The sequence below is a fragment of the Charadrius vociferus genome, unplaced genomic scaffold, assembly GCF_000708025.1.
Source record: "Charadrius vociferus isolate BGI_N301 unplaced genomic scaffold, ASM70802v2 scaffold39, whole genome shotgun sequence".
Classification (NCBI taxonomy): Eukaryota; Metazoa; Chordata; class Aves; order Charadriiformes; family Charadriidae; genus Charadrius; species Charadrius vociferus.
The window spans coordinates 1,099,920-1,118,859 of NW_009650188.1; the positions used below are offsets into that span (position 1 = coordinate 1,099,920).

At 38.5% G+C, this 18,940-nt stretch overlaps 1 protein-coding gene across 1 annotated transcript in view; it reads right to left on the reverse strand.

Moving 5' to 3' along the window:
* CDC73 (cell division cycle 73) overlaps positions 1-18,940 on the reverse strand; it is a 108,846-nt gene that overhangs the window by 66,789 nt on the left and 23,117 nt on the right. The window contains exons 9-11 of the mRNA XM_009892874.1: positions 18,240-18,338; positions 16,894-16,972; positions 5,052-5,116 (exon numbers count right to left, since the gene is read on the reverse strand). Of these exons, the coding sequence (XP_009891176.1) occupies positions 5,052-5,116; positions 16,894-16,972; positions 18,240-18,338 (243 nt within the window). The remainder of the gene's footprint in view (positions 1-5,051; positions 5,117-16,893; positions 16,973-18,239; positions 18,339-18,940) is intronic.

The following is an 18,940-nucleotide window of genomic DNA, read 5'->3' on the forward strand; positions in this document are numbered from 1 at the left end:
TGTACTGAGGCTTACATAGGGACCCCCTTTTTTTGTTAGTTTTCTTCTTTGGGACTATGGAATGTATTTGTTTCGACTGAAGTGTAATGTATTTTCTTTAATTACTGATAGTCTCATATGTTTACTCAGGGTAATTTTACAACTGAGAGATTGTTGTAAAGCCTGGCAGTTTACACTGGAAAGATGGATGTTACTTTTGTTAATTTGTCAGAAAAACTTGATCACTGCACTCAGGAGCACTGAAAACTTACATAGAATTTCTTCCCAGAGATAAAACTTACATGTTTAAATACAGTGCAGAAATTTGCATTTAAGTTCGCTACAGGCAACATGCCTCAACTGAAACCCTCACTATACTGATTCTTCAAGCGTAGCCCCTAACTATCTGGTAAGGATATCATCTCAATACCTAGAAGAGCTGTTGTATCCACCTGTTTACTGAACAGTAAGAGAAAGAAATGCCAACAGTAGTTCTGGTTGCTTATGAGTACAGATGATCAACGACAGATTCCATTACTAGCAGCAAGAACAAAAGACAAAGGAATCTTCTGAGCTTCAGCAGCCATGAACACTAAAAGAAATCTGAAGTTAAAAAACAGGAGAGCTTTCTAGCAATTAGGAAAGGCAACAAAGTAATTTCTACAAGGGCCTATTGCAGTACTACGCAATCTTTTTCGCCTGCACCCAAGTGTACAACCACACTGGACTCTAAACTCCGGAAATTGTTCAGCAGAACTCCATGTTATCACTCTATTCCCTTCTTTCATATTAAAGTAATGAAGACATAAGAAAAAAACCCACAAAGATGAGTAAAACCAGCACCACTGTGATGATTAATTTCATGGAGAAACAAATATTATTTGCATGTGCAAATGTGTAAAAGCCAATCCAAAGCATACCCTCAGCTTGGAAAAGGATACACTTTAGTACCAACCTATAAAAAGCCAGCTTTATCAGACGCTCACGGAACAAGCAGCTTCTCCCGTATCCTGACATAGGTGCATAGAGCTAGTTTGTTCTGATGTTGATATCTCAAGCTATACTAATGGTTAAGTACTTCACATATCCTAGTTACAGAAACCAATAGTCAAAAATTCAATTGCATATTACGTAAAAGGTCAGACCCACTTTCCAAGCTTCCACTAGATGACACTGGCTTAGTTAACATTTCTCTTTAGGAAAGCAGAAGGCTAATGCCCTGAACATGTCAAATTTATACAAGTAAGAAAGAACATGTTCAGAATATCAGCTTAAGATTCTCTCTCAGCATTCCCTCACACCCTGTATGGTACAAAAATACTAACATACTTATCTTCCGTAGCTCTTATTTGATCCATCTCAAAGAGTAAACTTTCCTACTTAAAAAACGGGAGTTGCCCTGCTATGCAGGGGATTTGCTTTGAATTGAAGCCTGCAGGTAGACCTGTAGGTTTCTAAAAGTCACACTCCACAATTTGCAGCATCAACTGCTGGGTAACTGGGGAGCAAGAGCTACCACTAGTAGCTTACTCATTTCCAAAACATTATCAATCCAGGCAAAAAAAAGGTGCCACAGGTATTAAAAAAAGCTTTCTGAGGACAATGCCCTGTTATAAACAATTCCAGGTCCAGAATAATGAAATCATGCCTTCACAATAAAAATTCATTAAATAACTCAGTTCTTCCTAACAGAAACTAAGTGTGCCAATTAAGCAAAAACCCTGTTACAGGGAAGAACTGCCAGCAGCACAAGTTATTTTAGCTGACATTACTTCAGAAAAAGCCCACCATTCACCATCTGTTCTGGCACAAATTTTGAATGCTAAGAAAGTTTCCAACATCACTGATGAAAAGAAAGCAGTCAAGATGCAGAAGTTTTTGTTTCACTGGTAAAAAGAACAAGCATCTAGGACAACTCACATTTCAGCAAGAACAAACATAAAACAGAAGTTTTGCATGTTTCATAAAAATCATTACAGAGAATTACAATAAGGCAGAGGGCAAGTGGAAGACATGGAGGGAATACAACACAAAACAAATAAAAGCTTCTTGTAAATTTTATACGAGAAGCAGGTGGGACACTCCAGACAGCGGGTCATGGTTTACACTCCAGGTACTAAGAATATGTCTACAAAGTTTTTTCCAATTGCTAACAAGATCAAAACTTTTGGAAGCTAATGGCTCCATCAACCTTTTAAAGAGAAGACCAACCATCAAAACAACCTGCTTCATTCAGACAAAGAAAATAAAGGACAATGTGTGATAAGGAAGCCAAAGGCATCCATGTAACACAGAGAGAACACAAGTCGGGGTAGACAGTATTACCAATAATGTTAAAGAATCAAACGAACCACCATACTAGGATAAAAAAAAAAAAAAAAATCTCTACCAACATGCAACTCATAACCAAAGTTGAAACTAGAGCAAAAATAAGAAGATATAAAAAAGTGATAAAGAATGAACATAAAGTAAAATACATAATTCATCCATCTCAAGGAAATATTTATGATTTCAGAAGCAGTAAGAAATTCTTAATGCCTTTCTACAAATCATTGGTGAGATCTCACTTAGAAGACTCCATGAAATTTTACTTCTCCATGCTTGAAAACAAAACAAAAAAAGAGAGACGAATTCTAATTGGAATATCTAGAAAACTTACATGGAAATTGAAAGCTTATTTCACAATAAGACTTGTTTAGCCAAGCAAAACAAGAAGTTTTAAGAAAATATGACTGCTCTCTATAAATACATTAATGGAAACAAAGACCATAGAAGAAACAGAGGAGCGACCTAAGTCAAGGAGAGCAGTGGCATAAAAATGAACTTTTCAAATTTCACCATTCATCTGGAAATCAGAGATCTGAAGTTTGAACACAGACTCTAACAAAGAGCTACCTAACACTTCAAAAGCCTTTGAAATCTTTGATGAGTTAACAAAAGGGATTATACAAATACTACGAAGACAGCAGATCACATCATATAGGTAGAATGCAATTCCACTGCTGCCCTCCATATTCCTATGATTTAACCAACGAGTATAACGTACTTTTCCACTAAACCTCTAGGGGAAGAAATTACTTTCCCGTTTCCTCCCTACTTTTGTCTAGCATAAAAACCAGGAATAAAACAAAACCAAACAAAACCCCACCACCTGAGTAAAAGCATAATAGGAAATTTGCTAATTGGTAGGAGATTAAGTATTCTATACAAAACAATGATCTGAAGATTAGGGGTTAGAATTACGTGGTCAATCACTGTGACAAAGTTTAGACAAAAACAGATGAAAATTTCTGTGCCACATACTTAACAGATTTATTTCTCCCCCATCTGAAACACAAAGTCAGTATGTCACCGCAATTTATGAATGAGCTAAACATCTAGGGCACCTTTTTAATAGTCTGGAAAATAAGGCTCCAAAAATCCCTTACAAGTTCTTTCTTAGAAAAACGCTAAGTGACAGATGGAGTTTTAAGATTTCTCATGACACCAGATGATGCTTTACGTGTAGTCAAGCAATACCTCTTAAATAGTTATTTAAAAAAAATAATCTAGTTTATGTTGAAAAAAGATTTACTAGAAATTTAATATCATTTGTATTTTCCTTCTTAATGGAAGCAACCAGAAAGAATGGCTTAACCTCAAAACTCCAGGTAGTATGCTGAATACATGAGCTAGGGTTCCTAGAATAAAAAACCTTGATTATTTTTTAATGAACTTAAAAAAAAAAAAACAAACATCATTTTTAGAGTTACTGTGCATCCCTTCACTTTTGCAGTTTTTACACTTGACAAGCTTAAAACATTTCAGCATTTCTATGTCACTATAATCTTGGCTGAGGTTTTTTTGTGTTCTGTTTTCTTTTTTGTCCCCACAGGGCAATTTAAACAGAACCTATTTACTACGGCATTTACTAAGTCATTTCAAGTCATTACCACTTGAAACAGACATATTATACGATAAAAACCTGGGTCTGGTGTAACACCGCTGCTTGATCCCTCATAAAGCAGCCCTAAATTCCTGCAAGGTTCAAGAACAAATCTTCAGACATAATGGGTTATTTTCTTCCTTCACCCAACCAATTTCTGAATTAATCTAGAAACAACACTGTTTAGAACTGAGTAGACTCCTTCCTTTAAAAAAAAAAAAAAAAAAAGAAAGGGAATATTTTAAGTATTTTTAAGTCCAGAGGAGGTTGGGAATGAAAGACTTGGGCAAGAACTTTTATCAAATAAGAAAAAAAACTCCAATTTTTAAGAAATTTACATTCAAGATACTATTTTATGTTCAAATTAGCAGTGCATGGATTTAGAAGAGTGTTTAGTGCTGTCTATTCATCAGATTTATATAGGTATGCAGATGGCAAAAACCTTAATGAGAGCTCTACATTAGTTTTGTAGCATCTGTCCTACTTACCAGTAGATCAAAACAGCATTTGTTTGAGAGCATTCAACCCACTTCCACAAAAGCAGACAAATATTGGCCAAAAAATCGGAAATCTGTTTGAGGGTCTCTTTCTCATCTGTGTATGTAGCAATTCCACTGACAGCATTGTAAAGTCATAAAAAAATCCATCTCACTAGGCCACAAAGCTTCAACAGTAATGCAAAGGTCAGATTCTTCCACCACTAAACAAATTTATTGTTATTAAATTGCAGAGTAGGAAACAGTGATACTCCAAAACCTAGTTTTATTACTTCAGTTTTGTGAGTATACTTTTATCAGTTATCATTATGAAAGATGTCCCTCACAGACAGACATACACAAGGCTAGCAAAAATAGCACTATCTTAGTATAGTCGAGCACAAAAAGGTTGCACCTCCACAAGAAGAACCTGCCAGCAAAGCCTTCCCAGCACACCTTTTTACTGCAGACAAATCCCTTGAGCAAAGATCTCTAAACTGTGCAGACCAAATCAAAACACGTTTTATCTTTTCACAGAGAAGAACTTTCATCAATTCTGTTAGTCAACCAAAGTGACCTTCCAGAGCCTAAGCCAGGCTGACAAGAGACAGACATACATAGGTACGCTATCATTTCTTTAAAACATATGTAAGAGAAGAGTTTTAGCTTACCGTTACAGATTTCAGAGTCATTCCGTGATAGGTGCCCATGGTATCAATTTTAAAGCCTTCCGTTTCTGCAAAGGAGAACAGTCTCTTGTAAATCATTATGAACGTAAGGACGTCAGGTCTAAATGGACAACACTGGAAATATCTTTGAAATTATTTTTGCAAAGAACGCATCTTGCTATTGGTAGTGGTTTAGGTTCTGTTCACAATACAAAACCTGGTTAGTAACTAAGAAATCTGTGTTTTCTTTAGACAGAGGTCCGTTTGGTATTTCTGCTTTCTGTAACCAGAGTAAGCTTTTCCTGCTGCACGGAATCATTCAAACCACTCCAGAGAAAGGATATAACTTTAAATCTTTGTGAAAATACGTTACAACATGCATGCAGTCTCAGAAATTCTCTTCACTACAAAATGGAGAAGTACCGCATAATCCCAGAATGCATTATAATGCAACGTATTCAACTTGTAGTTGTATTAATAGAAAAAAAAAAATAGTTAATTAGAAAACAGCTTACATCCTGACAATAAAAACATGGCCACTTAACATGATAAATTCACTTCCGGAGTGCAGAAGAGCAACAATGTCATTGTCGTATCATACAGAGGACAGAATCTGCATAAATTCACACTACCAGACTAAAGGTGATAAAAGGGGTTGTTTGGGGGTTGAGTTTTTCCAGTAGTTTTAATCAGATTGAATTTATGCTGATTAAGTGCCAGAAGCCTGCAAGTGGTCAGTGACTAAACCTGCTGCCACTAGCCTGTTTGGTTTTGAATATTCCTTTTTCTGTTCTCCTATTCTCAGCACCCTACAATCAGAGTCAGCTGCAGAATATTGCCACCAGGACATGCAAGAAAACCTTTTTCTTTTTGTAAATTCCCTAGCCTCATGCATCTGCTGTCTACCGACCCCATCAACCAACCACGCAATTAATTCATACTTAAAATGGCATGATAATCACCAATCACACCATAATAAGCATGTCTACACCTAAGCAACTTCTGGGCTATTTCAACTAGACTTGGGTAATGGTAAGTGATACTGTGCAGAAATAGCTATTCGGAATTGGAAAAATTTTGCCATTTATTACATCACCTTCATACAATGCATCAGTACAAAAACATAATAGACCAAAAATAATGCAGAATCAAAGTAATGCTCATACCTGAACCTACAAAAAGTCCAAGAAAAATATTAGATTTTCAAGACTGTTAGAGCTTCTTGCTCTTATCATGAGTAAATTAACTTAAATTGAAACACAGACAACCTTGAAAACAATGCAGATGCTCTGGGAAGCATCTATGGTTGCACGTCCTTTCTTCCTTAGATGAGGAAGATTATCAGACACTTGTAGGAAATGAGGCAGAAAAGTTTCACAGATTTAATAACTCTCTAGTGCCTAGAAAAAGATACCCAGGAGTTGAAAAATGATAACTCCTCTCACCATAGAGATGGGTATCTACTTTCTGAACACTGTTTTTGGTTTTACCTTCCCCCTCTCGATTATGCTACCAGACCTATCACCAGCTACCAGGTAGAGAGGCCTAGGGTTACCGACCATGTTTTGTTTTACCCTAAGTCACCTCAACTCCAGCCATTCTTCATCTTGCCTTCACAAGGCCACCCTCTCCTCCCCTTCTGCTGGATTTAACATTTCTGAACTAGACTTGATTCTGAGAGAGCAAAATGCAGGCACAGACCGACATGAATGCAGTCTTTTCTAATAAAAAAAGAAAAAAGAAGCCTAACTTCCCTTTATAAATTGGTATTGCCTTACCGCCTTCCCCCCCCAACCCCAAGATGTAATTATGCATTGAGTCTTAGCTCAGGGCTCATACAGCTGAACTTGAGCTGAAGATAGTGAAGTTGCATCTGACCAACAATTTCATGGATAACAGTTTTCTCTGTCGCTATACAGGTCACTGTTTCTGGGCAAGGAGCATATTAATATTTCAAGTGGTGCCTGGAGCCTTGCAGAATACTTGGTAGAGGTCCCCTAAGCTGAAGAGATGCTTTTGCCAACATGGGGTGACATAAATCAGAGGTGTATAATCTAGGCTGACAGCTGCTTGTGAATTTCAGGTCACCAGAGGAACCTTTCCCCTTTCCACACTGACCTATTATGGGTTCCTCTTGCTTGCGACATGAAGAATTTCCAGCCATTTTTACCAGATGTGCTTCCCAAACTCCAAAGAATACAGACGCCCCGTAATGAGACCAGCAAAGCAGCATCCCCCCTTGTGCCTGGTCTGCCAGAGTTTCTCTCCTATCAGCACAAATCCTGGTCCTATAATTAGTTCTACACGTTTGTTCCCCGTTTCAGTCATTTCTTTCCACTGGACTCTTTCTCTACTTTTTCAGAAACCCTAGCCCAGGGCTCCATCAGCATCGCAAAGGGAATAAATGCCCGCAAAGCCAGCAGCACAGTTAGACAGTAAATCAAAGGGGAGAGAGGCACCTGGCAGGGAACAAGCCTCTGCTCAACTGCCAGTGGTTTCATCTTTTGCAAAAATCTCCCCAAGTCTCTTGTAAAATGTGTCCTGGTTCATTTACTGAGCCACAAGAGCCACTGACCAGAGGTTCTGGCTCTCACCAGCTTCCTGCTGCTCCCAGCCTTGTGCTGACCCTTCCTCCCAGCAGAGGAGCAAACATCCAGCATCCTAAAGAGCCACCTGTTGCCTCAGGCATTAGAGTGGGTGCTTTTTCCAGCAGCTACACAAGCCTTACAATGCTACTGAACAGCTACTCAGGTAGTAAATAAAACAGTTCTGAGAATCTGTAAATAACGGCTTAGTACTTCTCCTTATTAATGTAAATCTACGAGATGCTACATGGTCAAAGTAGAACGTAGGTGCCCACTTACGCTCCTGCAAATGGTTAGTGCAGACCCCAAGGGTCTGCTACCTGCAGGTAGGGCGGGATGAGCAGAAGGAACCACGTCCCAAACTACCCACCAGTTCTCAGATTTCCTGCCTCAAACTCTCAAGCAACTGTGTGAGATAAGCACTGCCAGCTTCCAGATAATCACAGCAACCCTCCTTTAACTGGTAACAGCATGGACACTCTTTTCTCAGCATATGGCTTTTTTGACCTGATCCTCTCACGTTCACCATGTGATACTCTCCCAGTCAGCCACTCACTTCTCTTACAGAAATAAACACTGCTACAAGCGAGAGAGCCCTGCCACTTGCACTTTTGTGCCTTTTTGTAAGGTCTCAACAGTTTGCACACTTGGCAACATACACAGTAGTACCTTCGGCTCCATTTATTGTACACAGCCTGTGCAAAGCAGAAAACAAATGCTTCCAAGTCAGGGACTCCACAGTTAGAGCCGCATTCTCACTTCAAAAACCGCTGAGGGTGTTAGCCAGGTTAATGCAGCTGGTTGTAAAAGACATTCAAGGACCAGGCTAGAAAGCGGAGAAGCACTTCTTCCAGAGCATTCTCCGAGGGCAGCGGCTGACCCTGACGCAGCTGCTCAAAGGCAGACTGGGGATACAAGAGGAACCACAGGTCACAGTAAAGAGGAGCAGAACACAGAGCAACCTGGAGCACCAGGGGATGTGCCCCCAGCATACATCAGCATAAATGCTGTACCATACCCTCTGACTAAGAACACAAAAGCAATATGTTTCTCCCCTGCCTCCCAAACCAGCTCGAATCTGTGCTGCTGAGTCATGCACCAGTACAGAGATGAAATATTAATGCCTGGCCAAGAATTAGTTTGCAACTTGTTTCAAAATCACAGCTTCACTGATGGTAATAGAGGAAGCAGTTAAAATTATAAGCCATCTACTAAGAAAAGGGTATTTAAGAAGAAAAGAGCCCTTTAAATAAAAGTATCGTGATGGCAAGACTTTGGACTTGGAATTAGATGCAGAACAACTGTCAAAAAAACCACCCCTTACTTGAGAGTCTTCAGTACACTGGGATTTTTCAATAAGATTACAACAAAACTATCATACACATTTTCTTTAGCAAAAAGCTGTCCATATTAAATACTTTAACCACAGGTCTAACCCTAAGGAGTAAAGAATACAAGCAAAGCCCAACATTTATGTATTGTGACTAACTATATTACAACTTTTTCTGGTTGCCAAATATAATCAGTTTTATAAACATATAAGCATTGTTAAAAACACCAAAATTAACAAATGCCTTAAAAACTGTATCTTGAGAAACTAAACACAGTAACTAGTATGGAATAATCAATTCTAATGCTTCAAAAACATAAACCATCACCAGTTAACATTAAGACTACCTTTTTTCCTCCAGTCATTGCATGTATTATGATCACAATTTCACAGTTCAATAACCCAAAGACTACGAAAATAATCACATGCTTTTCCAGTGTGGTTCATCACTAGTTACCCTTCTAGCATCACCATGCATCAATCTGAGTGCCTTCTCTCACTTAAAAGAATTAGACCTGCAAATGAAAATATGCACCCTAATGCACCAGCTTATTGGACTGATTATATTCTCCATCACCATTTGGGCATATGTTCCATTTACTTGCATACGAATATTAATGTTCAAAGTGCCTTCCATTTGCTTAAAGCCCACTGCTCTGCGTCCATCTCGCTCACTCTGCATTTGGATTCTGCACCTGCTGCAGCTCTAGCCATCCAATCCGGCTGCAAACTTGAGTACTGATACATTACCAAAAGAATAATAGCTTTAAAAAGACTCAAATTAACCTGAATTTCTGGAAGGAAGTCTAGGCAAACAGAAACAGAACAAAGGAGCATGCCACTGAAACAATGAAGAGCTCAAGTTAAAGACTTTTTTTGAATTGCAGATGAATAAGATTGAATAACCACTTCTTTTTTCAGCTGTATACTCTTCAAACCCCAGATAGCAACAGCTCTGCAGACTGCCTGGAAATGATTCACTACACCACTTCACACCCATGGTAATTAAATCACTGACACCAAATTTCATTCTACATACCAGTTTACTGAACACTCCTTTTCAGTACTGTACTCTAACAACTAGAAGTTAGAAGTTTCATGCCTGAATTTCCAAGCTACGCTAATTAGTTTACAAAATTCTCGGCACAGTTCATATATAACAGTTCAGTAATAATCTTACAAGTAATTAACACCCAAGTTCTTAAAAGTTTCTCACAGTACTAGTAAAAAAAAATTACAGTATGAATCTGTGTGAAATTTCCAGCACTGAAGTGAAGGTACAGTACTCAAAGTTATCAAACTACTTGGTCACACAAAGGCAGAAAACAGTGATGGACTGCAGTCTTTGTCCAACTGTCAATCTCTTGCACACATTCTCTGCTAGGAAAAAAAAAAAAAAAGAAGAATCCTATAACCTTAAAAATGAATACAATAAATAAAAGTCTAACAAGGCAGCCAAGTTTCAGAACTCTGGATCTCCTGCTACCAGTTCTCCTATTCTATTTATGTAAACAGAAATCACACAATTTAGAAGAAAATAACGAGAAATACTTCATAAAGAAACTTTCTTAACAATGCATAGGAGAGAGAAAAAAAGATTTTGTGGTCCAGAGTCACCTCAAGTTGAAAAACTCCATAGTCCTCTGTTGCCTAGGCTTAACGCTTACTACTGATTGAAAGCTAGGCATACTTCTGAGAAACTGCAGCTATGTTTGAAAATCTAACACAATTACAAGAATAATTCAAACATAAAATTACAATAGCGGGAAGTCAACAGCAAGCTTTCCTTAAGGAAACACTTGGATGTAGTAAATAATATTCTTTTCACTATTACAGACTGAAATCACATGGCTGTACAGCAAGACCCTCTCCAGTTTATACCAAATAGGACCAAATGTTGTTTGTTTGGTTTGGCTTTTTTTAATAACAATTGGCTTCTGCTGTGTTGAAACCTTGACAACAACAATAGCAGACAAACAAGAATAACGCTCCTGGAATACGCTTTACAGACCTAACACTTGGAGCAGCACAGAGAAACTTTACTTTGCCACCTATACTGAGAGATGCACTCAACGGATCAAGAAAATGTAATCTTCAAGATTATTAGCCCAGCACTATTTCACAGTCTGCAATTACCAAAGAAACAAGCATGTGAAAAGGAGGATCTCTGGTAAAGCCACCCAAAAAACTGTGGAAAAAAACAAGGTACAGCGTCCAAAACAGCTTAGTACCTAGGATGTCCTATAGAACAACCACATCAGCTCAGCTTCCGTATACCACTGGCTGAGCTGCAAACCACATACGCCACTACAGATATATCTAAATATCAAACACTGAGGCGCACAGGAGAGGACCTGAGATACCTTCCTAAGTGTCCAATGACATCTGGGCACATGATTTTTAAATCCTGAAAAGGATTTAAAGATTATGCTGCTCAAGAAGATATGACAGACAGACTGTCATTTGAACAAGATAGTCTGTGGCATGAATAAAATACCACAAAGTAAAGATGCACATTAATTAATGTTATTAATAAAATGTAAATATAAGCTAAAGGAAGTAATATGAAAGAAAGGAATAAAACTACAAAGGGAAAGGTATAGAAACTTGAGCACAGAGTGGAGCTCTATGTTGTTAAAGAGAGGGTACCATCACTGCCTGCCAGCACGAAAGAAACAAAACCAACAGGAAGGAAACGGCAGTCGAGGAAACTAATTGCAGGGCACTCACCTCCTCACCTCAAAACCATTTGAACAGTTCAGCATGATGGGTGCACTGCCAAATAACGTGTTCTTCCACTGTGGAAATATCTAGGACCTACAAGTCCTGCTGCAAGAGACATTCTAATACACTTCCTACGGCATATACCACAGAACTTTAAGAGTGTCAAAGGAAAGATTTCTCCCTCCTGCCTAACCGAAGCTGCAGTAACAAGTCCCCCCAGCTGCCAACTACTGACTCAGGGCTGCATAAGCAGTTCCGTTGACTGCAGGTGTAACTGATCATTTGCTCTTCGAGAATAGTACCTCACAATTACCACATCCCCCCCTCACATTTACCACTAAGGCAATCTAAACCATTCTAGCAGCAAATCCTGTCCCATCTGGCGTGAAGATTTTAGGTAAACCAGAGAGGCATCCTGATACACCGCATCAGAAATAATGATCCATCACAAGAAGCAGAGAAATTCAGCTGCAACTCAGCAGTTTACTTAATATATCTCATGTTAAAATTCCTAAATTTACCATCTTAGCTCCACGAGCTTTGAATTGTTTATGTTAAGAACAAGACTGTTAATGGAAAAATTCTGTCCTAAACCACAGAAATCATCCACAAAAAAAAAACCAAAACAGTTCACCTTTTTGCTGCCTAAACTTTAAATCTGCATGAATACTGTAGTACAATATGAAACTGCAGAGGGACAACAAGCTGCAATCATGATGCAACTAGAAGAGGACTGCTGTGAATCCTTCCTGTAGTTTCAATACCTCTGAGGAACAAGCAAACGGGTGAGACACAAAGACAAAAGCTTAGAGATGTGAGTTGCTGTCAACAGCTCAATGTCCAAGTGGAGACCAGTGACGAGTGGTGTTCCTCAGGGGTCGGTACTGGGACCCGTGCTGTTCAACACCTTTGTCGGAGGCATGGACAGTGGGATCGAGTGCACCCTCAGCAAGTTTGCCAATGTGTGGCAAGCTGTGTGGCGAGGTAGACACCCTGGAGGGAAGGGATGCCATCCAGAGGGACCTGGATAGGCTGGAGAGGTGGGCCCATGTCAACATCATGAAGTTCAACAAGGCCAAGTGCAAGGTCCTACATCTGGGTCAGGGCAATCCCAAGCACAAATACAGGCTTGGTGGGGAATGGATCAAGAGCAGCCCTGAGGAGAAGGACCTGGGGGTGCTGATTAACAAGAAGCTCAACATGAGCCAGCAATACATGCTCACAGCCCAGAAGGCCAACCATATCCTGGGCTGCATCAAAAGAAGTGTGGCTAGCAGGTTGAGGGAGATGATTCTGCCCCTCTACTCTGCTCTGGTGAGACCCCACCTGGGGTACTGCATCCAGCTCTGGAGCCCCCAACACAGGGAAGACATGGACCTGTTGGAGCAGGTCCAGAGGAGGGCCACAAAGATGATCCAAGGGCTGGAGCACCTCTCCTATGAGGACAGGCTGAGAGGGTTGGGTTTGTTCAGCCTGGAGAAGAGAAGGCTCCGGGGAGACCTTATTGCGGCCTTCTAGTACCGAAAGGGGGCCTACAGGAGAGATGGAGAGGGACTTTTTACAAGGGCATGTACTGATAGGACGAGGAGGAATCACTTCAAACTGGAAAAGGGTAGATTTAGATTAGATAGTAGGAAGAAGTTTTTCACTCTGAGGGTGCTGAGGCACTGGAACAGGTTGCCCAGGGAAGTTATGGAAGCTCCATCCCTGGAGGTGTTCAAGGGCAAGTCGGATGGGGCTTTGAGCAACCTGGTCTAGTGGGAGGTGTCCCTGCCTATGGCAGGGAGGTTGGAACTTGATAATCTTCAAGGTCCCTTTCCAACCTAAACCATTGTATGTTACCTCTCTTGGCTTTGCCTAGCCAGGATAACTAGTGCACACACAGTTACGTCCATCGTACAACCCTCCCTTCCACAATGGCTAGCCAGCCACACACACAGTCACATAGGGTAAGCTGTGGAAACTCTTCAGAGTGACACAAATCTATAGGGTTCAAATTTATCTCAGGTGTTATCCATGATTACTAATAAACATGGATACAGTGGTACAAAGACTGCAAGTTATTATACCTAAAACTTAAATAATCATCCTTCTTTTCCTTCAGACTTCTTTCCCAAAACCCCCAATAGTGCAAGCTTTCCATGAACACATGTAATTCCAAGTTCTTACTAGAGTAACTGTAAAAAACTACTCTCTAAGGAACGATAACTGCTTTATTTTACTCTTATTGATGTCTTTGTGCTTGCAACCTCACTTCTGCACTGACTATTTGGGGGGCACAGCTTAATTTTAAGGGCAATTAAATTAAAAATCCATTAAGGAATGAGTTCACTTGTGATATGGTTGCAAGGAATGTGCATAGTTCAGCTTTAAGCAAATCACATTACTAGTGGTGAATGGCAGAGGAAAACCTTAATGCGTAATTATGGCTTTCAAAAACTACCTGCACTGAGTTTCAGTTAGACTGTAATTTTATAGTTATAGTTTTATAATAGAATACCCCAGAAGTAAATAAGTTCTGTTATTTTCTAAGGTTAATTTGGAGCTGAGGAAGATCTCTGATATCTCTAAGTCCTCTCCTAAGAAATCCAGACATTAATTACTAGTTCTACATAACTTTCATAAATGCTGTATCAGTACCTTTCATAAGTCAATCTTGTCTTTGAAATACAGTCTTTTGAACACCTAATTTGCATTTCCAATGCTAGACTACACTTTTTTAACTTGCTATTACACCAATGCTATTCTTAAACTATGTATTTCTTTAAATACACCTAGAAGACTAAAATACAGAATTAACTCTGTATGTGACTAAACCAAGAAACCGGAAAGCTAAGGCACAATCATGTCCTAGAATGAAGCAGAACGATAATGATAACTACCCAAAGAGAATATGACCATTTTAGGCATTACATAACCACCACATCACAAAAGAACTTTAACTGAAACAAGAGTCCAGTCCATTTCAGCACCGATGGAAACCCCAAGACCACATTCTCAGAATCACCCAACATACAAATAGATTTTTCAACAGTATTAATTACAGGCAGAAACATTTTTTTTTTTTCCCCTGACAATCACTTAATCTCTCCTTTTATTTCTGCTCAGAAATTTCTACATTAAACTCGCTCCAGTGAGCAACCTGACAAACTCTTCTGGGTTCTTTTTTCCTGCCATGTAAAATCTGTTATTTTCTGTTCCCTCTTGAACCTCACACATGCAGTAAAAGCATAAAATACATTCACCTGTTTAGTACAACAGATGTCTATACAAGTTGCTTACTGGGACTATGTAATTTGTCCTCTAGAAGGACACAGACCATTCCTTTACTTAAATTTCTTATTGTAAAGGAGTCCACAATGAATTATATGCATTGGCACATTTGAACTGTTACACTTGTCCATTAATTTCTTTCTCCACCTTTGATTTCATACTGTCCAGTATGGATACTTACTATTTTTAACTCTTAATAGGAAATGGTATTAAAAGGAAAACTACTTGGCAAATATGCAAGTCTTGAAGATTTAAAATATTATCAGAAGCAAACTGAAGAAGTACTAGCAAAAATATTCACGAGGGGCTGTCTGTTGGTTTTTGTGTTTTTTTTTTTTTTTTTTCCTTTTCTTCCTTTCTTTCCCAAATTCCCTTGGCTCTTATTATAACAGTGAATTTTTGATGGATGCTACTTGTAGATTATTTTTCAATGCTGAAAAAGCTAGCAAATATCCTGCTTTTGCTTTTTTCTCCTACCCCCCACACAATTGTCAATGAATAGTAGTAAATAAAAACCACTGCACTGAAATAAAGGTATACTGGGGCCAACAGGGAATAGACTTCAAGAGGATATAATAGAATATCTGACCAAATTTCTTACAGTAATTTTCACACACACACAAAAAATCCATAGACCTAAAGGATATATTCATATGTAAGTGCATATTTACAAAACTCTGCTTTTTTTAAATAACTTCAGAGATGGCTACAGTCAGATTCTGAAATTCTTGTACATTATCCAGTATGAGGTGCAAGGAAAACATAACCTTCACAAATTTCTTATGGCATGAAGTTCTCTTGGTGTTTTACTTTATGCCTTTTTTTCCTCCAGTTACAGTCAAAACTGAATATCCTAGTAGTACTGTAATATACTCTTGCTTTTTACTTATTTATATAGCAAAAGCAATCATGTCATTTCAATATAAATTTGAACACAATCAGCTACAGTTCAGCACTTCCACAAAACCTGAGAATTCACATACACGGCATATGAGTATTATTCAGGGAAACCGAATAAAAAAACAGTACTAACTTGGACAAAACCAAATACTCTAAAAGATGCAAGCTGAATTCTTCATCTACAGTTTAAAATAGCATTTAGCAGCAAGTTCTTGCAGTCAGAAAACAAAGTCCTTAGAAGCATGCCTGGGAAGTTTCATTAAAGAAGAGAACGATTTTGTTTGACAACTAGAAGGCAACTCAGAAGTGCAACAAAATTTGCCTTGCCTGCGAGAAACACAAGATCATCCAACTACAACAATCAGGATTTGCAAAATAAAACCACAGCAAGACGTGAACATGAAGTAACTAGAACTGGTACTAAACCAGAAGATTAAAAAAAAGCAAGGGGGACAGAAGAAAAATTTTGAGTCCGAAAGACAAATCAACACTCAAGTTCAACTTTCCACCCTGTTTTAAAATAAGTGAGAACTCTTAAATATTGTAGATTATTTCCATCTTCTTTTCAGAAGGGAGCTAATGTTGTTACTGGTTTATTTTTTAATTTAAAGAGACATAAGCTAATAATATTTACTTGTAATTACTGGAAGCAACTTGTAAAGTAATTATGATTGATTGAGGACAGGCAATCTATTTTATTTTATGCATCTGACAGTCAAATTTGCAGTTCTGCTTTTTTATTAATTACATATGACTTTCTCCAAAGAAATAATTATTTTTTTTCCCCCCAAGAAGTTCTGGCTTTAAACTTCCAGTTCGCTTCCTAAGAGGTAGAAATAATTTCTAATAAATAATATTTTTCAACTTTATTACTTGGAAAAGCTATCTTTAGGCATAGTTACAGCCTTTTTTTGGTCTTTTCTTAGGTTTGAAAAGAAATGGCACAGAAAATCCCCTAAACCGAACTTTATAACTCATCAGTTTCATTTCCCAATTTTTTTTTCTTTGAAAAGAAGCATTGCAGTCAACTTACCCTCTTTGCCTTTGAATCTTTCCTGATCGTATCTGTTATAGGCAGCTGGAATAGGTTGCTTGTTTCGTAAAGTGGGATCCTAAAAGAGATTAAACAAGATTTGTAAAACACACTAAAAGATATTTGATGGGTTTTGAAATTCATGAAGTACTACATGTAACTGCTCAAGAATATAAAGTTAGTTCACTTTTGTAGAAGTTTCAATGCATTTGAAAACTTCTGAAGTTTCCCTTCAACATTCACTCACAATCTTACAGAAACAGAGTTTAGAAGTACAGGCTGAAAGCAATGACAACAACCTGAGACAAAACTAAAGTAGCAGTAACAAACTACATTAGCTAAAATCTGTATGTTTTATAGAATCACTGAGGTTTTTGTAATATCTCAAGGATTAGAGGAGGGGGGGAAACCTGTCAACTGACAACCATGATTCAGCCTTCAGCCTTACACACAAAATGTTCCTTGCCAGCCTGATTAAACTAAAATTCTGCTATACCTACAGAATAAAAACAAATTTGGAGGGGAAAAAAGGCATTCCAGGAGAAAAAGTTTTAAAAAAGCACCAATCTAGAGGCACACTAAATACCAATCCAATCTTTTTTGTGGATGGCTGTTATGTATTCACAACTATTCTGAATGGGACTTTTAAATAGTCCCATGCACAATTTACAAAATTCAACACAAAGCAAATAATTAAAGCTTGAAAATCACCTTACTATTTAAATTCAGTTATTTGTTCAATGCAGTAGCAGCAAAAACAAATCCAAGGATGATTAAATAGCTTTTTTAACAGACTGCCACTAAGTTCAAAAATATATTAGGTTTAATAGAACTCAATAGTAAATAGCACAACACGAAACAAATCCTGTCTAATACCTAGATAGACTTAAACAATAAAGCTCTAAGTCTGTCCTTCTGATTTATTACAGCAAAAGAAAGCTGGTTCAAGCTGTTCCCACTCATGAGTCATGTTCCAGATTCTTAAACATTTGCCACCCTATCTGTCAGAAAAACAGCAAAACATTTTGTTTGAAATGGCAGTAGTCTCATCTAATACATTTCTTGCAAATAGATGCAGGATGTCACCAGTGTCTGATAGACACAGAAGCTGGCACTAGCAGTTTAATCTAAGTAACAAGAACATATTGAACAAATTAAACTAATGTATTAAACTCTTTAAATACCAATAAATGTAATTTAAGTCAAAGAATGTCTCTGAAGTTATGCTTGGAAGTTGTGCACTCACTGGAACTAGGCCAAAACAAATTCTTGTTTAATAATGACATGACACTCTACTCTCACTTTTGGTGTCACAGCCTTCATATTCATCAAAGCGCTGCTCTTACCGTTGGTGCTGTGTTCGGTGCAGGTCTTTGCTCAGGTGCTCGGCCTTCTTCTCTGGCTTTTACTGATTGAAGAATTGCAAAAATATTCTTGGCAAAGTTCTGAAAAACACATCAGATACCCGTGAACCTTGCTGACTATCTGTGTTTCACATAAGAACACCACAGGTTGAAGACACCATTTGGTTAACTTGTGCTTCACAGAAAAACAAAACCTGTGCACCAATTTTTTTTAATAGCTGTTTTCTGATTATTTTTCTGTGACAGGATCCAAGCATAAACAGAGATCTAAGACATCATTGCTACCCCCTGATTTTAAGGCCCAAACTTGCTAAATCTAACCGGCTTCATTACACCACAAGGTAAACCAAACTATTCACAAAACGCCTGTAATCTCCTTCTTCTGGCTCGCCTACCACAGCCTTATAGTCCCTTTGGAATTCTTCATGCTGCAGCAAGAAGGAAAAACTTTTACTCAAGACTTGCAGGACAAATGTCATCTCTGAGGCCCAGGTACGTATCCGCTAATGAGAGGTCTCCTGCTCGCTTTTGGCCTCCTGACGGGATGTCTTGGGTACAGTTCCTCTGTCTGCCCAACCCTGAGCTACAAGAAGCTTTCCTCCACCCAAGCATGCTCCGCTACTCTTCGGGAAGAGTCCTTACGAACCCTCAGGAGGCCTTCCCTGATCCTGCATGGAGCAGCT